Source organism: Adiantum capillus-veneris, chromosome 2 (genome assembly GCF_014529385.1).
Source record: "Adiantum capillus-veneris isolate H3 chromosome 2, ASM1452938v2, whole genome shotgun sequence".
In the NCBI taxonomy this organism is placed as follows: domain Eukaryota; kingdom Viridiplantae; phylum Streptophyta; class Polypodiopsida; order Polypodiales; family Pteridaceae; genus Adiantum; species Adiantum capillus-veneris.
This window is the reverse complement of record NC_140932.1, coordinates 114,730,521-114,753,402: the sequence shown is the minus strand read 5'-3', so window position 1 is coordinate 114,753,402 and position 22,882 is coordinate 114,730,521. Positions and strand designations below refer to the sequence as shown.

Below are 22,882 nucleotides of genomic sequence, written 5' to 3'. Positions count from 1 at the left end.
GACGATTTGCAAGCAACATTGAAAATCTATTCTTCAAAACAATGAAAATTATTATTGCAAAAGTCCTTGGTTGCATTTGGGTACGTCTACGTAAGGGGAAACTGCATGGCAAACAACTGCAAGCAAAAGACGTTCAAGCTAGCACCAACATTGAAAAACTACTTTCGTCTGAGCTAGGCTATCATGACTTACAATCACTGCGCACATCAATCTATTACAAGGTGAAACTTAAGCACAATGTGTTTGCAAGGATTCGTCAATAAGGCCAACCGACTTTCTTTGTTACATTTTCATGTGCGGAGCAAAGATGGAACCCTTTGAAAGATTGTTTGTGTAGATTGAATCCTCAGTTAAAGAGTTAGACTACTCAAACAAAGCTTCATTCATTTGTGCACTCGTCCGATGCGATCGTGTCACAACAGCTCGATACTACGTGCATAGGTTTCAAGCCATGAAGCAGGAGTTGAAGTGCAACAGTACAATCCTTGATGAATTATTAGATTACTTTTTTGTGATTGTATTTCAAAATAGAGGAAGTCAACATGATCATGGATTGCTTTGGGTGAAAAATGCACTTCTCTTTGGTAGTGCACCAGACAATGATACAATGCGTTTTGTTGACACACATATCACTACTGACATGAATCTGTTAGATGAGTCACTTAGAGGCGTACAAACTCACTTCCATCGCAAAACATGTAAAAAATGCAAAAGCATGTGTCGTTTTGGTTTCCCGCGCCCTCCCTCCCGAGAAACATTGGTGCTATATCCACCCATAATATCTCAAACAGAGAAAGAAACACTCTTAACCAACAAAAAATGCATTGACGATCGATTGCTTGCTCTTGGGCATAATTCAAATGTCTCATATGATGAATGGTTGACCTCTTTGCGTATGACTAAACAAGCCTACAATCAATTCCTTTTTGTAACCATCACAGAGCCAACACTACTCTTGAAAAGATAACCAAAGGACATTTACACAAACAACTTTAACAAAGAGTTGTGTCTTCTATGGGATTCAAATATTGACATTCAATTTATTTTCAATGTTCATGGTGCTGCTGCATATTGCACATCATATATGACTAAGAACGACTCAACCACAAGCAAACCCATCAAGCACATACTACAAGATTGCAAGAAAACAAATGTGCCAACGTTGGATCGATTGAAAAAAAGAGGCAATGCTTTGATCAATACACAAGAGATGACATCGCAACAAGCAACATATATTTCTCTTTCATTTCCCTTACATAGTGCAAGTCGACAATTTTGTTTATCAATGCAGACTTCGAAAGCCAGCGCGCATTGCTCTTCAAACGTAGAGCCACATTGAACACTTTGAATTCTGATGATACAAGCATGTTTTTTGACGACCTTGTTACCAAATACACTCAATGTCCGAATAAGCTGGCACACATATATTTGGCTGATTACGGAAGTAACTACCAATATCTACGTGGCTCCACTCAAAAATCTAAGAAGCCTCGAATCATTCGATATGCTAACTTCAATGTGGAGAAGGACAAAGAGCAGCATTTCCACAAACTTTGTTTGTTGTTCTTCTCATTTATTGGCGATGAGAGAACCTTTGAGACAAGTTTCGGATGTTGGAAAGACAAATATGCCACAAACTTTACAATTATAGATGAGAATCGTTAGAAATATAGTAAGTTTGAACTTGGAGCAACAAGCACTAAAACATTTTCATTGCCCTCATCCTCAAGATCTGAGCATAACGAGCCTTACAAATATGAGTTGGCCCTTGATATTCAAACAAGAAATCCCACCACAAGATCCTTGCCAACATTTTGCAAATTGGTTTTGTGTAATGAGGAGTGCCACTCACTTGTGTCAAAGTTGAACATCAAGCAACGCTCCCTTTTTATGACATTATGACTAAGAAACGCTTGCAACCAACTCAACCAATCCATCTCTTTTTGACTAGGAGTGCAGGAACAAGAAAAACTCTCAGTTTGCAAGCAATTGTTCAAGGTTTGATCCACCACTACAATACCTCTCTTGAATTAGATGTTGAACTCTCCTCAACATTGCTGATGGAATATACAGGAAAAGTAGCTTTCAAATTTGGAGGCACAACAATTCACTCAGCATTGCGCTTGCCGCCTGTCTTCCAGCCAAATGTTTCTCTTTCTTCTGAAAGTCTTGCCGAACTCTCGCAGCTCTATAAAAAACTCAGACTGGTCGTGTTTGATGAAGCATCTTTGATTGGAAATAGACTCTTGCATATCATAGACACAAGGCTATGATCAATTAAACACAACACGTAGAGATATTCGGTGGATTGGATGTCATTTTCTGCGGTGACTTATGCCAAGCAAGCCAGGTTCAAGACCGCTGGATATTTAGCGAGCCACACGATTCTCTGCAATTTCTCTCACCCTCATTTTGGCACATGCCATGAGCTGACAAAAACAATGTGTCAATCAGACAATGACTTCATTTCTATTCTCAATAGAGTGTGCAAAGCAAAACACACAAACGAGGATTTTTTGCTCTTAAATACCAACCATAGCAATAATGCCTTTGACAAATTGACAACATCCCATTTATACTTCACCAATAACTTGAAGGACTCACATAACCGCCTTGTTTTTGAGAAATTGCCTGCTCATGCATACATTATCCATGCAAGGGACAACCATCATAAAACTTGCTCAAGAAACCTTGTAGTGCCAAACAATCCACAAAAAACTGCAAACTTGGCCTCGACCTTGGAGCTTAAAGGAGGAAAGATTGTTGAGATTTGTGGTGGGAATATCGATATCTCGGATGGTCTTGTGAATGGCGCAGAAGGAATTCTGAAACTTATAGAAATCAAAGCTGCCTCCCCTGTTGCATGGATATAATTTTTTGATCACTCAGCAGGCTTCAAACAACGACATGTAAACCAACACCTTAATACACTTTCCATTGACCCCCAGTGGACACCAATTTTTCAAACAGCAAAAGAATTTCAGGTTGGGAAAAATGCACTGAACACTGTGTCGCGAACCCAATTTCCAATTCAGGCAACAAATGCATGCACTATCCATAGATTGCAAGGCTTGACAATGAGCATAGTAGCCTTTGATCCAACATCATTAAACTCACATGGGTTAGTCTACACAGCTCTTTCTCGCATCAAAGATCCATCAAACCTCCACATTCTCAATCCAATCCAGCCAACTCAAATCAAAGTCGACAAGAATGTCCTTGATGAGCTTGATCGCCTTAGCAATGAAGCCAAATGGGAGTACTTGACAAAATTTCCATTCACATACAAACACACACATCATATCATTTAATCGTTGAACATCGTTTCTAGTAAAAGTTATCTCTACCATATTAAAGAGGATTTGAATTTTTCAAGTTCTGACATTTTGTGCCTTCAAGAAACAAAACAAAAAATCCTTCCAATGGTCTTGCACCAGACTTTAATCATGTCCATCACCACAACAAAATTGGTGTTTCAATCTACTACAAGGCTTGCATGAAGTTGCAGTCTGCAAACACACTGCTAGCTCCAAGAATAGAGATCATTCAAGTTATCTTAGACATCCATGAACACCTTGACTGGGAAATCATATGCGTCTACAAATCTCCAAAAACCTTTTCAGCCTCGTTAGTGTCACAACTCTGTACCTTGCTACAACAATCACATCCTAGACTAATGAGTGTCATTACGGGAGACTTTAATGTAGACAATGACCCCACAAACAATCAATATCATTACTTGCAAGAACAGCTCCAGTCACATGGCTACACACAACAAATTCATGATGTAACCACTGTGTACAACTCAAAACTCGATCATATTTGGATTAAAAATTCCCCTGCATCATTCATAGTGGGCACACGATTTTTCTTTTGGTCGGATCATTCATCCACACTTCTTATGATTCCTAAATGATTCTAATCACTCCCTCCCTCCCTCCCCCCTCCATCCCTTCCTCCCTTCATCTCTCCCTTCCCTCATCCTCTCCACAAAAAGAAACCATGATTCCATACATTATGCTTGCCTTTATCCTATCAAAATACCACTTTGATACTCTTCAATCCTTCATTGCGGTCAACATTATATGATGTAATCTGCAAATCACTTTCTCTATGGATCAATATGGTTACCATCCTTGTAGTATTGTGTTTCACTTTCATGTTCTTTATTTGTCTCCTTAATTTGGCAGGCCGTGTGATTTTATCACTTGTTTTATTAAAACATAATTTTGTGATTGGTTGTTGGTGGAGAATAAAGGCACTCATCACAAAGACAGAAGACACCCACTAGGTATTATTATTATGCCTGCAAGATGTATGGAAAAGACATATTCATTGCCCACTAGTGAGACTGGACTGCATCTCCCAAATTGACAGTAGGTGTGATGCTCGACAAAGCGCCTCAGTACTGTCATGGATGCTTGTGAGTCAGTCGCTGCCTGCATCATCGCCTACATCATCGCTAGAAGGCTCTAGAAGAATCTAGAAGGATGTAGAAGATTCTAGAAGTTTTAAAAGTATCAAGGAGATTCTAGAAGTTTCTAGAAGCATGGAGAAGATTCCAAAAGAATCTAGAAGTTTCTGGAAAGCTCTAGAAAGTTGAAGAAGGATCTAGAAGGTTCTAGAAGAACTAGAAGGATCAAGAAGTTTCTAGAAGCTTGGAGAAGATTCCGGAAGAATCTAGAAGTTTCGGGAAAGCTCTAGAAAGTTGAAGAAGGATCCAGAAGGTTCTAGAAGAACTAGAAGGATCAAGAAGGTTCTAGATTCTAACCTCCTCAAGAAGAACCTAAAAAGTCCTAACCTCCTCAAGCAGTAGTATAAATAGGGGTCTTGGGCCACAACCCCTCAGTCTTGTCAAACTGTTATGAGCGCATATAGAGCTAGAAGAGAGCGAGAGGAGGCGCTCACAATATACAAGAACTTGGTACTTGTTGATAAGCTTAATCTTGATTACAAGACTTAATACTTTATGAAGAGAGCTAGATACAAGACTTGGATTACATGACTTGAGTACAAGACAAGACTTGATTGCAAGGACAAGACTTGAACATAAGACAAGAACTAGAAGAGGGTTTTCCTCATAGGAGGTGATGGCAAGGCAAGAATATTTACAAAAATAGATCTTTGTGGTGCTTACAACCTAGTCAGAATCAAAGAAGGTGATGAATGGAAGATAGACTTTTGGACAAGGTATGGCCACTTGAATATACCGTCATGCCATTTGGTCTCACAAATGCCCCAGCTGTTTTTCAACATTTAATGAACGATATCTTTCGGGAGTATTTGGATTATTTTGTGGTCATATATTTGGATGATATCTTGATATTTTCCAAGGATCAAGAAGAGCATGATCACCATGTACGATTAATGCTTGAAAAGCTTCGTGCATCAGGGTTATATGCAAAGTTGGAGAATTGGTCTCTTCATCAATATAAGGTGGAATTTCTTGGTTATGTAATTTTTGAAAAGGGAATCTCCATGGATCCAAAGAAGGTTCAAACCATCCTTGATTGGGAGACACCACCTCGGTAAGAGATGTTCAATGTTTCCTCGGATTTGCAAATTTTTATCGTATCTTTATACAGGGATACTCCAAGGTGGTTACAGCACTCACAAGTTTGACATGCCATAATAATTTTGTCTGGGACTCAGAGGCCGCGAAAGCATTTCAGACTCTCAAGCAAGCTTTCACGACCGCACCCACTCTAATTCACGCAGATCCTACAAAGCCTTTCATCCCAGAAACAGATGCTTCAGATTTTGCCCTTGGCGCTATTCTATCCCAAGTAGGAGAGGATGGTCGAGTACATCCAATGGCTTTTCATTCTCTCAAGTTCTCAGCTGCAAAAATCAATTATGAAATCCATGACAAAGAGCTCTTAGCAATCATCAACTCCTTCGACACTTGGCATCACCTACTTGAAGGAGCTCCTCATAAGATCACTGTCTATACAGATCACAAGAATTTGGAATACTTCATGACATCCCGCGTCTTGAATCATCGCCAAGCCAAGTGGAGTGGTATCCTATCAAGGTTTGATTTTCTTATCTCTTATAGACTTGGCCGTCAACAAGCTAAGCCAGATGCCTTATCAAGAAGATCCTACCTTGCACCTAGAGAAGGCGACGCAACAATTGATCAACAAGAGTCAGTGATTTTGAAACCTGAGCAGCTTAAGCTAAACGCCACCATGATCCAAGCTCCTGAAGATTCTACTTTTCTTTCTAAGGTGAAGACGCAAATTGCCAAAGACCCACTTGCTCAGAATATTAGACAACACCTACAAGGACAAGGGGTTAATAAGGACTTTCAAGAAATTGATGGATAATTTACTATAAGGTCTTCTCTATATTCCGCCAGGACCAACACGCTTGGAGGTACTTCAGCAACGGCATGATCTTCCATCAACAGGGCATTTTGGGGTATATAAGACAATTGAGCTTCTCTCCCATGACTTTTGGTGGCCTCAAATGTGGAAGCTTGTCAAGGAGTATGTAGGCACCTGTGACACTTGCAATAGATCAAAGGCCCCTCGCCATCGTCCTCATGGGTTACTCCATCCCTTGCCCATTTTAACCACAAACCATGGTCATCCATCTTCATGGATTTCATTGTAGAGCTACCCTTGTCACAAGGATTTGACTCCATTTTAGTAGTCGTGGATCGGTTTACAAAAATGGCACACTTCATTCCAACCACTAAAACCATCACCATCAAAGGTTCGGCCAAACTCTTTCTACAACATATCTATCGTTATCACGGACTACCGGATGACATAGTTTTTGATCGAGGCCCACAATTCATCTCTAGCTTTTGAAAAGCTTATTCAAGCTACTAAGAGTACAAATCAACCTCTCCTCAGCCAATCACCCACAAAGTGATGGACAAACAGAGAGAGTAAATCAAGTTTTGGAACAGTATCTCCATTGTACTATCAGTTATCTCCATGATAATTGGGTCGAGCTCCTACTTCTAGCAGAATTCTCCTATAATAATAGTTTTCATGCCTCCACCCGTCACACTCCATTCTTTGCTAATTATGGTCAACATCCCAAATAGGATATCCACAGACACTATCAAGTCAAGAATCCAGTTGCTATTCATCTTACACAACAATTATCTGCAATTCACAAAGAACTTACAATTCATATCAAAGAAGCTCAATCCAAGTATAAGGAAAGTCTCCATCGCATGCAACATCCAAAATACAAAGAAGGGGATAACGTGTGGCTCCTCCAACATGATCTGCGTTCATCTCGTCCCTGTCAAAAGCTTGATTATCAAAGGCTTGGCCCATTTAAAATTATATGTCAAGTCAATCCAGTCACCTATCCACTCCAATTACCCTCATCCATGAAAATCCATCCGGTCTTTCATGTCTTAGTCCTAGAACCTTGTCACACATCTAAGATCCCAGGAAGAGCCTTACAACCACCTCCTCCGGTTGAGATTCAAGGACATGACGAATATGAGGTCAAGAACGTTCTAGATTCTCGACTTTCGCGTGGTAGGTTACAATACTTGGTGCATTGGAAAGGCTATGATGTTAGTGAACGAACCTGGGAACCAACACACAATCTACAACATGCATCTCTCAAAGTCCAAGAGTCCCATCAACAACATCCATGGAAGCCCAACTCAAGGAACACCACTGCTCCTCGTGGAACTCGTCGCTAGAGGAGGGGGTAATGTCATGGATGCTTGAGAATCAATCGCTGCCTGCATCATTGCCTAGTCATTGCCTACATCATCGCTAGAAGGCTTTAGAAGAATCTATAAGGATCTAGAAGATTCTAGAAGTTCTAAAAGTATCAAGGAGATTCTAGAAGTTTCTAGAAGCATGGAGAAGATTTCGGAAGAATCTAGAAGTTTCTGGAAAGCTCTAGAAAGTTGAAGAAGGATCTAGAAGGTTCTAGAAGAACTAGAAGGACCAAGAAGTTTCTAGAAGCTTGGAGAAGATTCCGAAAGAATCTAGAAGTTTTTGGAAAGCTCTAGAAAGTTGAAGAAGGATCCAGAAGGTTCTAGAAGAACTAGAAGGATCAAGAAGGTTCTAGAATATTCTAACCTCCTCAAGAAGAACCTAGAAAGTCCTAACCTCCTCAAGTAACCTCCTCAAGCACTAGTATAAATAGGGGTCTTGGGCCACAAGCCCCTCAGTCTTTCCAACACCAGTTGTGAGGCTCCTACGAGGAAAACCCTCTTCTAGTCCTTGTCTTATGTTCAAGTCTTGTCCTTGCAATCAAGTCTTGCCTTGTACTCAAGTCATGTAATCCAAGTCTTTTATCTAGCTCTCTTAATAAAGTATTAAGTCTTGTAATCAAGATTAAGCTTATCATCAAGTCCCAAGTTCTTGTATGTTGTGAGCACCTCCTCTCGCTCTCTTCTAGCTCTATACGCACTCATAACAAGTAGTCTCCTTTAATTCTTGATCACGAGAGCGTAGAACTTCTGACTCCCAAGATAGGTAGGAGCATTCCGTCTCAGAATTACACCCATCCTGTAGCTCTCATGCTTGGAGTCCTGTGACTCTCTCTCTCTCTCTCTCTCTCTCTCTCTCTCTCTCTCTCTCTCTCTCTCTCTCTCTCTCTCTCTCTCTCTCTCTCTCTCTCTCTTTGCGCGCAAGCTGGGGCGGCCGCCCCTCATCTTGCTTTTCTCTGTTTCTCAGTGCAGCAGGTCCCCATGATGATGAGCTACGAAGAGGGAAAGCTAAAAACCACAAGATCTTTGTTGAGGACCTTGCCATTCTCACTGCGCATGTGGAAAATCTCTCTCTCTCTATATATATATATATATATATGCTCCTCCTCCTCCTTAATTTGTCTCTCGATGGAGTAGGTCCACACGCCTTGGACAGTCTACACCTCACCCCATCTTGCATGTCGATTCACAAGCAACGAGTTCAGCCTCGACTCCACAAATTGACTAGCTAATGCAAAGCGAGGTAGTTGGAATGAACGTGGATGGCAAGAGTAGCTTGGCAATGGTAGCCTTCATCTCACAATGGTTTGGTGAAGAAAAGCCCTCGTGAAGAGACATAGGTACCTTATGTGAGGATGAAGGTGTAGCAAGACAGAGATGTCTTGCGTGCGCGCAAAAGAGAGAGAGAGAGAGAGAGAGAGAGAGAGAGAGAGAGAGAGAGAGAGAGAGAGAGAGAGAGAGAGAGAGAGAGAGAGAGAGAGTATGATGGTGATGGTAGAGTCGATCGAGAGACGCCTTGTCTGAGGGTAAGCTCACAGTGACGCATCGGCACCATTTGGGAGGGAGACGGCATGATGGCGACTTTGGTATTAAATGGGTATAGGTGCATTTGAGGAATCTTGATAGAGAAAGAAGAAGGAAGAGAAAAGTGACACATGGCATGCCAGTTCTCTCTCTCTCTCTCTCTCTCTCTCTCTCTCTCTCTCTCTCTCTCTCTCTCTCTCTCTCTCTCTCTCTCTCTCTCTCTCTCTCTCTCTCTCTCTCTCTCTCTCAAAGGTTGCGCAGTGCGCACTGGTGATCGAGCGGCAAGTTGAATTTCCCATTCCACCTTTTGCGGCTGAAGCCGCCAGAAGCAGTTTATGCACATGATTTTTTTAAAAAAAGGAAGATCTGCTTTATTGGCAAAGTAGACGGAGGCATAATCATCCCCTCTGGTGGCAAAGACGCCACCTTGCAGACCTACAGCTTATACCCCCTCTTGATCACCCATGTAGACCCTTGGTGCACTATATATCATGGCCTCCTCATTACTACATTACTGCAGAAATGGTGCGACCTAGACTTGCAGGGGAGCCCTCGTTGTTGATTCAACCTGTCGCTTCCATCTGTAGCTTAGAGTACGGCTATTTATAAATACGATGATGTGCAACAGTAGAGGTCGAGGAAGGTGGCGGTAGGCAAGTTTGGTGGCTGGGGTCGCAGTAGGCAGTTGGAGTTAGATATGGTGCATGTGCATGCAGCACAGAAGGAGTCCACTGGCCTTGCCGTGACTTCCTCCATATTGTGTATAGGATGGCGGGTGTACAACTACTGATAATTTAGCTACTAGTGTGTAGCTAGCTAACAACAACTATGGAAAGCCTGCAGGTGTGGTCATGAGAGTCGGTACATTGTTTTGTGTGCTTGTGTTGGCGCTGCAGGTGGAGGGCGCTAGTAGGTGGCTAGCTTGGTGGCAGAGGCATAAAGTACCCCGAAAACCTCACACTTTTATGCAAAAACTATGGCGGCTGGAATTTGTATGCCACGTCATGTTTTTTAGACGCCAGAACCTTTCAACAGGCAGTGAAACCACTTGAAGATATAATTCTCTCTCTCTCTCTCTCTCTCTCTCTCTCTCTCTCTCTCTCTCTCTCTCTCTCTCTCACACACACACACACACACACACACACACACACAGGCTCTAAGACTACACAGTGACACACTGTTAGAGGTGATGGTGACTAGGAGAGGATGAGTTAATAGTCCCTTGGTCAATGAGGTATGGCAATTGCACCTTTGCTGGCTTGGATGTAGCACGCCAATGAACCAAGCGGGGCCAGCCTGCATCGATGGTGCAATAGAGAGCTTGCTGCTAGGTCTGTAATCAAGGCCAAAAGGGATGGACACATGGAGGAGACATAGAGTGGGAGATGGAAACACGGACACCGAGAGGGAGATGAAACGTGGAGGTGCATAGCAATGGAGGAGGCATGATGGAACAATGCCTCTAGTTTATTTTGCTCTTGAATTCAAAGAGTTTGTTCAAATCCAAGGCACAAATTAATTATTAGTGATGCATGAAAACCATGGTAATGGTTTTTTTTGTTGATTTGGGAGTGGATGTTGCCATAAAAATTTTCAAAATGAGATTGCATATTAGGAATGTTCCAAAGATACATAGCCAAGCTTGGCGATGCTCTTCTCATTTCAACAACTTGGTGGTGCTCTGCCAATTAAGTAGGCATGGTGATGTTTGCTTGACTGAGGACTGTCTGCAGCCGTAAGTAGGCAAGATGATCTCTTCTCACCAAGGACTATGCCTAGCAAGGTTCAAGCATCATTCTTAGCGATAGCAAAGGGAAACTCTCCATTCTCTAGTGACTCTTTCATGCAGCCTCTCCTTCCCTAGGGAAGCCTAACAACTCTCCTCTCTTCTACTGTTATGCAATATGGTAGTGACCAACCAAATGAGACTTTTCAACCCCTAGTGAGATGCTCTTTAATGCAATCTCTGCCTACCTAGCAGCTCTCTTGTCTTCTACTATTATGCAATACGTCTCTAGTAAGCACATGTTTAGCTGACCTCACAATGGAAAGGTGGTCGTGTGGTAGCAGAGGAGACGATAAAGAGGATTGAGGTGGTTGGTAAGATTAGCAACATTTGATTTTTGGATCCATGTGAAGATTTTTGCTAATAAATATGAAGTACAACCAATAGTATATAGTATGTGTTGGATATACACCTCACAAACCAGAACAATCAAAGCTATCCATTAGAGATCATTAAACGGAGATTATTTTTCTCATCGGTCTTGATTCATCTAGACGCCCACCGATGTGTTGCTTTATCATCTTATCGATCCTTTGTTTGATTTTTCATCGAGGATAGCTTTGGTGAGAAAGAAACCTTAAGTTCAATGACATGTTTTTGAGAAAGTTAGCTTATATTGATGTGCCTTTTTTGTTGGTAGGCCTAGTGATTTTATCACTTTTTTGGCCTGCCCAAAGGGCTAAGGCCATAGTGATGTGTTCCCTTTTTGTTAGCGAAAAATCTAATATGTATTTTAAAAAATAAAATAAAGAATGAAAATGTTTGATTGGTGAGTGTTGTAGTGAACACTCATGAGAAAGTTAGGAGTGACACTGAGTGAGTGACAATCTCATGTTTTCTCTCAAAAGATATTGAGAGAAGATTTTTTCAAAGATTATATTACTGAATGTGCTCGAAATTAGAGTCTGGCTCCTCTTTTCTCGTGCAACGTAGATTTTTTTTTTGTGTCTGTCGATGCAAGACATTATTTTTTTTGTTGCAGGCCTGTAGGCGCGAGGAAATGCATAGTCTCCCTCTCTCTTTGCTGCAGGCACAAACTCCCTCCCTCTCTCTCTCTCTCTCTCTCTCTCTCTCTCTCTCTCTCTCTCTCTCTCTCTCTCTCTCTCTCTCTCTCTCTCTCTCTCTCTCTCTCTCTCTCTCTCTCTCTCTCCCCCGCAGACTCGTGGCACGCGAGAGGACATGTCGGGGCCAAGATAAACTGGGCATGGCAGCAAGGACCTCCAGCCAGAGGTGCACGAGGGCATGGATGGGAGTCGAGCGAGGCAGGGAGCTCTTTTCTTTTATAGGATGAGGAGAGAGAGAGAGAGAGAGAGAGAGAGAGAGAGAGAGAGAGAGAGAGAGAGAGAGAGAGAGAGAGAGAGAGAGAGAGAGAGAGAGAGAGAGAGAGAGAGAGCTCATTATTTGCTGTCTTGCGTAGAGATCGGATAGGCGGTTGAGTAGTTGCATGCATAGGGTTTTTGTGAGGTTTGCAGGTGCAAAGTATGCACAAAGATGGCTACCCTGACAAACTGGAGAGAGAAGGTATTGGGAGGGAGGAAGTACTGAAGGGACAACAGGTCTGTGCATTTGATGATGCTGCAAATTGTGATGGTAGACCATCGGGAGGAGACGAGTGCGCCTGCGACCTGATGGGGGGAAACAGACCTTTACACGTTTCTTTCAGCTTGAAGCAGACCTCACCGTGTTTTTTTTAATGTGATGGTATAAGGCCTGTGTGTTGTTGCACAACATTGCCACACACACACACACACACACACACACACACACAGAGATAGAGAGAGAGAGAGAGAGAGAGAGAGAGAGAGAGAGAGAGAGAGAGAGAGAGAGAGAAAACGTTGAGGATTTCTCGACCATGTAGTAAGTAGTTGTGTATTTTGAGAAATCATCTATAAAAGTAAGCATATACTTATTGTCAGTGAGGGAGTTGACGGGCAATGGGCCACAAACATCAAAGTGGATGAGGTCGAGAGGTGCAGTGGCTCGTGATGATGATGTGGGGAATGTGACGTGATGTGCTTTAGCAAGAATGCAACCCTCACAAAGTGTGATGTGAGTGAAGTGCTTGGGAAGACCTAGTGCAAGTTGGCGATGAGTGAGTTGGTGCAAAACATATTGAGCAATATGTCCTAGTCTATAATGCTATTTGAGTGTCTTTTCTTGTGTTTTTATGCATGATGCAGATGCATGTGCACGCGATGAGTCACCCAATGGATAAAGACGCCCAGTTTTGGGGACCAAACGTGTGACAAACTGGCCATCTTTGTTTTGTGCCGAAATGTGGCAACCTTCTCGCATGAATTTGATGATGATACCGTTTCCGGTTAGCTCGCTGACAGAGCTGAGATTTTTCTTGAGACCAGGGATATAATATACGTGAGAAATAGTAGTGTGTAGGCCATTAAGTAGGTTAATGACAACATCTCCATAGGCTTTGGCGAAATGGATGTTGTTATCACTGAGACATACTTCTAGAGGGTGTTCTAGATAAGTGATGTTGGATAGCCAGTGTAGGTGATATGTCATATGATGGGTGGCGCACGTATCAAGTAGCCATATATTGGGATATGAAGTAGCTATAGTGGTGGCATATAGTTGCAAAGGATAAGATGGGCTATCATAAGTAGATATGTCAGCATGCATAATGAGCTTGACCATAAATGGAAGGAGATGGTTGGCCATGGCATGTCTCCCCTTGAGGGTAAGAAGGATATAAATTAGGGTGAGAGATAGGACGATTACCTTAATTGCGTGGTTGCCATAGTCCTTTGTGAGGTGTCCAAAGCGATGACGGTTGGCGCATTTCTTTGAATTTTAGTGATTGTGGTGGCTTTGAAATTGCGACTTTCTTCCAGAATTATTGTGTTGTCGAGGAGGGCCCGAATGTTGAGGCTTCTTGCCGTTGTAAGGGCGTGAGTTTCTTATCATAGTGACAAGTGATGTGGAATTTTGCGAGCTGCTAGTGTGGTCGTGAAGCGTTTCCTCTTGATGGATCTTGGCTACAAGATTTTGTAGCTGTAAGTTAGCCGTGGTGGCTTGTGTAGTGATAAAGGCTCTCCACGATGCAGGTAGGGAAGGCAATAAGAGCATACTTTGAAGCTCTTCAGGGATGGCAAGTCCTGAGATAAGTACTTCATCTAGAAGTATTTGCCACTTCTCCAAAAACTTGGAGGATGACTGATCCTCTTGCATGGTAGTGTTTACCAATTTCTTGATCAAGGAAACTTGGCAGACGAGGTCAGTGTGCTCATAGTTCTTCTCGAAGAACTTCCAAATGGCGCTAGCAGTAGTTAGCTTTTTCACCATTTGGACTCGCCGATCTTGGCAATGGAGAATGAGCTCCATCTTGGCACTGTTGTTTCTACTATGCCAAGTGTTGTAGGTGTCGATGAAGTATGTTGAATCTTTGTCTTCCGGGTGGTCAGGTTGCTCTTTGACTCTTGACGTGACGTCCCAAAGTTGCAGCTACGTGAGGTAGAGTTCCATCCGAATCTTCCACACTTGGTAGTTTGTGTCGTTAAGCTTGTCGATAATGTAGCGAGACTTGTAGGTGGATGTGGAAGATGAAGAAGCAAACTCGGCCATCTTTCGAGGTTCCGGATTTCTTGAAGAATGGAGAGTGAGACTTCGAGTGTGGGCTAGAGAGGATGGAATGCTCTTAACGCTAATTTAAAAAAAAACTAATCTTAAGTTCTATTGCTCTGATACCATGTGAGAACTTAGAGATTAACTTAAATGTGATTAATATCATTATTAATTAATATGTTAATGTCAAGAGAGAAGAGAGTGTAAGATAGGAGTAGAGCAATGACAATAGATTGCACTTGAATGGAGAAAGAACACCTTGTTACAAATGAGGGCAGCTTATAGGCTTTATATACAAGTTGACGTATTGAGGAATATCCCTCACATGTGAATTATAGGTAGGTGGGAATAGAGACTTACATAGGTGGAAGGAGTCCATGGGAGAATTAGGTGTAAGGAGTGGGAATAGAGGTAGGTGGAAAGGAGTCCACACTTAATAAAATAATAAGTTACTTTTACATAGATAACTGTGATAAGTTCCTCAATATTGTGATTTTCTTTGCAGGCAGCTGCTCATGGTTTACCCATGGTTGCAACCAGGAACGGAGGTCCCGTGGATATTCACAGGGTATGTAGTACATGCCTGTAGCATACTGATGTGCTACGTCAAAACTCCAACATGTGGTAAAAACTTTTAATGCTTATATTGGAACATCATTTACACAGGCTTTGAACAATGGCTTGCTTGTTGACCCTCATGATGAAAAAAGCATTGCGGATAATGGTGATACTGCGCAAATAGTATCCAACTTAAAGCATGAGCTAGAAAAGGTGAGAAAGGCCAGTATGCACAATCGTTTTTATGACTGAGGTGGCAAAGATGTAACCAAGTACTTGCGCGAGTATGTGAAGGAGATGGAGCTGCATCATGTGTCAGAAGGTGAGATGATTCAAAGCTTTGAGCTAGTTGTTGCTCCAAAAATTAGGGAACATGTTAGGGCAATTAAAGATGGGCATGGGAGAAACCCGGGAGGTCACCTAAGAAAATTGTAACCTATCACGTGAGTTCAGTAGAAGGGTATTTAAAGTTCTTGAAACTTACATAAATATATATACAGAAGGACATTATATTTTCAAATTTGATAAAAACTTATAGATTTTAAAAGAAAAGAGTACATTATATTCTTAACAAAATTCACAGATAAGGGGTTTTACAAACATGTCTTGAACGCACGTGATATGGTAGTTTTACTCATAATGAATCCCCCAAGGGGAGAAATTGAGAAGAACTCAAAATAGCTTTAAAGGAGGAATATTTCATGGAGGACTCTGAGAGAGTGATCAAAAGGACATTCTTAGAATGGGTAGTCAAGCCAAAGCAAGGACTATCAATAACAGAGCTACTTACGAAATTTAAGCATCGTTCTGCACAACTCACAAGGACAAAAAAGGCCACACTAGATGCAGAGAAGACATATCTTTTCTTACAAGCTGCAGGTAACGAGTTTCAATAAAACTTGAAGGTTCTTCTTGAAGATAAAGATGTTGAGCAAGGACTAAAGACCGATTGGAATGAGGTTGAAGGTGCTGCCTCACTGCTTGCCAAATGGCAAAGAAGAAGGGACCAAGATGGTAGTAAACACTAATGGTCCTTCCACCTCAACTTCTGACAAAATGATAAAGCCTACTTTTATCGCTCCTAAGTTTGGTGATTCCATGCTAGATGAGCTTGTGAAGGGAATGTGTGACTTGAAGGTGAAGCTTGCAAAGCTTGAAGAAAAAGGCCAACCATTAGGGCCACTTCTTAGGCAAAGACAACATCCCAAAGAAGGTCCCTCCTGAATGGTTTTCAAGGAAGAAGAGGCCGCCTTTCATAGGTGAAGGGAACCCCCAAGGGCTACACAAGAAAGAGAAGAGTCAGTGTGAACAGGAACTTACAAAGTTTGAAATGGGCTGTCCCTGCATGATGTGGGCAAACTGGGATTCACCATTTTGATCATATCTCCTCAACCGTGGCTTCAAATAAAGAAATAAAAATAGAAGAAAAAAATTCAGCTCATAATCTACGAGCCGCATTTTATATACTTTTTTCGAAGAAGATTGGATCCCTATATAAAAAAATCATCAAAATAGGGTAGGTTCTTGGCAGCAAAAGTCTTCTTGTGGTCCCCTTAGCCTACACTTTCATTTGATTCCAATGGACACCTCATGCAATATGAAAGCACGACATTGCTCCTTGACAAAGTTTTGTAATCATGCTTGCAATAATGCATTAAAATAGGTGTATCTTTGAAAATCATGTAAGCTAGTATCCCACTAGGATTTGATTCCTTCCTAGTGGCTATTAAAAATAAATACAAGAAAAATATAAAAAATACATAGAATATATATATATATATTGGAATTTACCCTAGCATTCATCCCCACTATGTACGTGTCACAACACGACAACGTGAGGGCGATGTGCTTCTCATTGTTGTTCTTTATGTGGATGATTTGCTAGTCACTAGTCCCAATGAGACACATATTGATAAATTTAAGTCTGATTTGAATGCTACTTTCAAGATGAAAAATTTGGGGCTATTGCATCATTATTTGGGCATATAGTTTAAGCAGTGTGATGGTGGTATTGCCTTGTGTCAGAAAAGTTACATGGTGACATTGCTATGTAAGTTTGGACTTGAGGATTGCAAACCTATTGCCACTCCCATGGAAACAGGTTTGAAGTTGAGTCTACATGATGCTGGTGATCTTGCTGATGTCACTCTTTACCAAACTGGTGTTGGCCACCTCATTATGTATGCAGCACGAGGCCAAATATTCGGTTTGCAGTCTCACAGGTCAGCAAATTTATGCATAGCCCAGGGTCTAAGCATTGGTAGGCAGTCAAGAGGATTTTTTGCTACTTGAGTGGCACTTTGTATCTTGGCTTGTTTTATCCCAAGGGGGGATCATTGCGCCAGATTTACATGCTTTTTCGGACTCAGATTGGGCTGGTTGTTATGACATGTGAGTGTCCACAAGTGGTTTTTGTTTCATGCTAGGAAGTTCATGTATTTCATGGTTGAGCAAGAAGAAACCTACTATGGCCACTTCCAGTTGTGAGGCTGAGTACAGGACAATCTTCACAGCTACGATTGAGTGTGTATGGCTCAGACGCCTTTTGGATGATTTGGGTGTTGGACAAGGCATTGCCAACATCATCTACACTGATAGTCAGAGTGCATTGGAAGTTGCGAGGAACCTAATTTTTCATGTTCACACAAAGCACATTGAGGTGCATTACCACTATGTCAGGGAGAGGCTCTTAGTAGGAGAGATCAACTTGGCTTATGTGCCAACACAAGACAACCTTCCATATCTTTTCACAAAGGCATTGTCTCATGAGAAGTTCGAAGCTTTCTGCAAAGCTTTGGGCTTGCTTCCCTTTGGGGACTGATCTTGTCCTCAAGGCATGGCACTTCCCTTTACTCTGCATGCCAGCCCTTGTGCATCACTCCCAGGGGGGATTTGTTACCATATACATGTGGTAGTGATGTGTGTGAACACACTAGGACCATCGGGGCATTTTTTCCCTCTTTAGGAGGTCTTTTCCCCCGTGCATTGTATATACGCCCATCACTCTAGGGCCATCTATCTTTTCATTGCACACTAAGTAACATACTCTCTATTGTGTGCCTTGAGCTTCCTTCGTCTTCTCCAAGCTGTGTGTGTTTCCCTAGAAAAATTGGTATCGAGCAAACATTGGAGCTCACAAGCACCTCTTAAGCCAATCAATAGTGAAAATTGAAGCTTGAGGGAAGCTTGGGGACTTTGAAGCTCAGAATCAAGGCAAAGCTAGGGAATTTTTGCAATGTCCAGCACAACAAGGCCATCAAGGCAAGGAATCAAGGGTATCCACAATTTTGAGTCATGCAAATCAAAACCAAGGTGGGGCTTGCAAGCTATGGCTTGAGCAGGTTGAGAGAAAAATCAGCAGTGTTGTACTCTCTCTCTCTCTCTCTCTCTCTCTCTCTCTCTCTCTCTCTCTCTCTCTCTCTCTCTCTCTCTCTCTCACACACACACACACACACACACACACACAGTCGACATCGATTGGTTTTGGACAGAAATCGAGATCAATCGTTTTTCTACAAAAGTATTTTTTGATAGAGAATTGATTATGTTCTTTTATTGACTCTACATTAGGGTGGGTGCACACCCCTCCTCCTTCTCTACCATCGGCTCAAGATTTCAATCTACACACACACACCCTCAATAGAGTTCGGCACAGAGAGAGAGAGAGAGAGAGAGAGAGAGAGAGAGAGAGAGAGAGAGAAAGTAATGGAAACGGCCTATGAACTTTGAGAATAGCGGAATTAAGAGAAATAGAGTGAGCATTTTTTTGAGACTACTTTGAGAACATAAAGGGTGAACTTAATTAGCGGTAGCAACATAACCATAGTACTTAATTAACTTGGCATGAAAAATACTTTTGCAAGAGAGAGAGTTTAGAGAACTTGACAATAGTTGAGGACCGGATTTATGTGGAGCCGGTCCCCCCTCCAATAGGCTTTTGTATTATAGATTCTTCCACCAAGAGAGACTTGGTGCAATACAATCTTTGTGTTCCTTGTGACCTAGGTGATGCAATGAGGATGGAAAGCTTCGTGCATCATGAGCATAACATAGACTTTGTAGAAAGCATTAACCATCCCCGGTCTCAGTCCCAAGACCTCAAGAGAGCTAGCAGAGAATGAGGTTAGGGAAGAGGACGAAGAAACATTCATAAAGAAAGAAATAGTTCCTCACTTATCATCACTCTTCTTGCTTAGCATACATAATAGCATAGTAATGAAGACATTGGAGCATGGCTCTTGGTTGGATTTGCATTCCATAGCCAAGAGTGTTGGTGTAGGCTCTCAACTTCTCAACAAGCTTGGAGAAGGAGATGGAGTTATTGCACTTTGCACTTCACACAATGAGAGAGAGAGAGAGAGAGAGAGAGAGAGAGAGAGAGAGAGAGAGAGAGTACCTCCCAAGCTAGCCCCATCCTTGCTTTGGTAGACCCCCTCTCTTAGCTCATGATGGAAGCTCATTGGACCCCTTCAAGCCGGGCCAATCACATGCAGGTTGCATATCAAGCAAGCAGGACAAGTGTCCCCCTTTCCCCTTTGAGAGAGAGGGCTTGATAAATGCATAAACAATTAATTTAATTAACTAAATTATCATTGGACCCCTTGAGAGGCAAACCAATAGGTTTTAGGCACACCATGAGGGCAACATGAAGAAGAACTTGACAAGTGTCCTAGTTGATTTCTTTAGACCAAGCTTGCCATGTGTAAGGGTGTGTGTGTGTTCTCTCTCTAGCTCCTACAATGAGGGCTCTCCCCCCCTTGTGTAGGGATATGCTTTGACTTTTTGAACACCTTAACCCCTCAAGCACCTTAGTCATGGAGAACCTTAGCACCTTAGTTATTAAGCACATCAAGCACCTTGCAAGCACGACAAGCACCTCAAGCTTGGGTTGGGTTCCCACCTCAAGCACAACCCTAGCTTGCCTAAGGTTGCCTAAGGTTGCCTAAGGTCAAAGGACTTTTAACACTAACCTTTGGAGGTCTTTAATGAAGCTAACCCTAAGGTATTTAAGCTCCATTATCTACCCTTGCTCTATGACAAACCATCTCTCATTTGGACCCCTTTACCATTGGCCTCGTGTTTAGATAGATCTGTAAGAACATATCTATATTCTAACCGTTGGTTTCGTTTATTCTCCCACATTAAATGATCAATTTAATATGAGAAAATCATTTGGGTTGGTTAAATAATAGATTTTATGACATTAGGTCCTCTCTCTTGAAATCATAGTCGTCCACCTTAGTCATTAATCAATGTTTCTTAGTGGGTAGAGGATCCCTTTTTACCCTACGACATCATTCCAAGATAGATGACTAATCCATTTGGTGCTTGGGAGACGTAGCTGCTACAAGCATGTTTGCTCTTTAGTTCATTTCATTCTCCCAAATACAGTGACAAATTCTACTTGGTGTTTGAGAGACGTCGTCATCACAAACATGATTCTAAGCATGCATACTACTTAAATTTGTGCACAATAAAAAGAGAATTAGTCTTATAAGACAAAAACATTGATCATTTAAAAGAAACATGTACATTTTCTTACTCTAATTTAGCATTGTAAGCATTGACAAGGTTCATACTATCCTTAAGCTGTATACCTTGCATCCATCTAGCATCTTCAAAAAGATAATGTTTAAGCTTAATAAGATACCGTTCAGATAATCTTACCATGTCATAGTACCCTGTCTTCATGCCGAAGGATAGCTTCGGGTTGTAGCACCTCTTCTTGGTCTTCGATTTCTGGAGGGTCTTCAATAATTGGTTCACTAGGGGGCTCTCTTTTGTGTGTGACTCACATGAAAAGCATTGTGTATGAGCCAATGGTTGGGCAGTTTGAGTTGATAAGGCATCTCATTGATTGGCTTCAAGATTTGATGAGGACCATAGTATCTTTTTGATAGTTTAACATAATACTTTTGATGGCCCATAGGATTTTTGCCCGTCGTTTGCCTCAATCAAGCCTTGGGAAACTTAAGTAAGACCCAATCATTTTCTTTAAACGTTAAGACCCTTCTGTGCTTGTCAGCAACACCTTTTTTCCTTAGTTGAGAAGTGGATATAGCCTCCTTAATCTTTTGAAATAATTCTTGTAGGTCACGGCTATACTCATCTGCAACAAAGATCTTCCCATGTACTTTAATTAGCGAGGGACTTTTTAGGTCTTCCCTCTATGATTTCAAAAGGTTCTTTTCTCGTAGAAGTATGGACATTATTAGTGTACGCATACTCTACAAGAGGTAGATACTTCTCCCATTGTGAGTGTTGAATTATTTCTGTAACATAAGTCTTTAGTAGATCGAGAATCGTAAGATTGGCTAGCTCACTTTGGCCATCCGTTCGTGGGTGATAGGCCGAAGAGAAATTGAAGCTTGTACCTAGATATTCAAAGAGACCTTTCCAAAAATCAGTGGTTATTCTAGGATCTCTATCTGACACGATGGATGTTGGTAATCCATGGTGTCTGAAAATCTGAGATATGAAGAGAGTTGCCATTTGGTGTGTCTTAATAGTCTTTTTGACAAGAATAAAGTGTGCTTGCTTGCTAAACCTATCAACTATTGTCCATATTCTCGTATTCCCATGGATAGACTTGAGTAATCCAAAATCCATGGATATACTCTCCCATGGTGAATTACGAATTGGCAATGGCTAGAGTAATCCAGGTTGCTTCCCTCTATCGTATATAGTCTTTTGGCATACCACACATTTTGAAACATACTCTTGTATGTCCACTTTCATGGTAGGTCAATAGAAGTACGTCTCTACTCCTCGAAGAGTAGGTTGAATGCCTCTATGACCCACATAGGGAGGAGCATGGGTTTCATACATGACTTTCTCACGAAGGGAGTGGATAACACATATCCTATTTCCATGGAGAAGATAACCATCTTGCAAGAAGAATGGTTCTTCTTTCTTCCCCAAGGCAAGGGCTGACATTATGTCTTTAAAGTCAGGGTCAGTAGCATACTCATCTATCATAGAAGATAGATCATTGTGAGTTGCTATAGACACTGCATTGACTTTTGGTCGTCGTGAAAGTGCATCGGCCACTTGATTGTGCTTACCAGCAATGTGAGAAATATGAAAATAAAATTGCAAAAGAAAAATTTCCCACCTCATTTGTTTATCGGAAATCTTGGTTTGTGTCATGAAGTACTTGAGACTTTGGTGGTCCGTTTGCAAAATAAATGGAGTCCCTAGTAGATAGTGCTTCCATGTGTCTAAGCCATGTAGAATAGCTAAAAGCTCTTTTTTGTATATGTCAAAGACCTCTTCATTGGCATTGAGCCTTCGGCTCTCATATTCTATGGCATGCCCTTATTGAAGCAAGATTGCTCCAAGGCATTCACCACAAGCATCACATTGGGCCTCAAATGTGCCACGATTGAGAAACGGGGAACTTTGACTCTGTCAACGAATGCTTAGTTGTATTGTTGACATTATATAAAACCAATGAACCTTAATGATAACATTACCAATCTACCACTTATTCTTCATTTGGGTCAGGGCTCTGCTTACTATGTTTTTTCTTTGGATTCATCCGGAAATAATCTTGTTATCCGTTAAATTGTTACAATTAAATGGGCTTGCTTGCAAAGAGACAACAAGACTGTTTACCAAATATCTTGGTTTTCCGACGACATCCAACGTGTTTGGTAAGGTAGGCATGCAAACTCTATCTTTCTTCTTCAAAGGCGTAAGCTTTCTTTGCTAGCCAACCGCTCTACTTAGAG

The 22,882-nt window shown here is 41.6% G+C and overlaps 1 protein-coding gene across 1 annotated transcript; it reads left to right on the top strand.

Moving 5' to 3' along the window:
- The first annotated feature begins 7,192 nt into the window (after nucleotides 1-7,192).
- LOC147463424 (uncharacterized) lies at nucleotides 7,193-7,678 on the top strand. The gene has a single exon (XM_086528797.1). The coding sequence runs from the start codon at nucleotides 7,193-7,195 to the stop codon at nucleotides 7,676-7,678; it is 486 nt and encodes a 161-aa protein (XP_086384923.1).
- The last annotated feature ends 15,204 nt before the right edge of the window (nucleotides 7,679-22,882 follow it).

Excerpts from the sequence above, each read along its gene's own strand:
- LOC147463424 (XM_086528797.1), top strand. The coding sequence starts at position 7,193 with ATGCAACATCCAAAATACAAAGAAGGGGATAACGTGTGGCTCCTCCAA.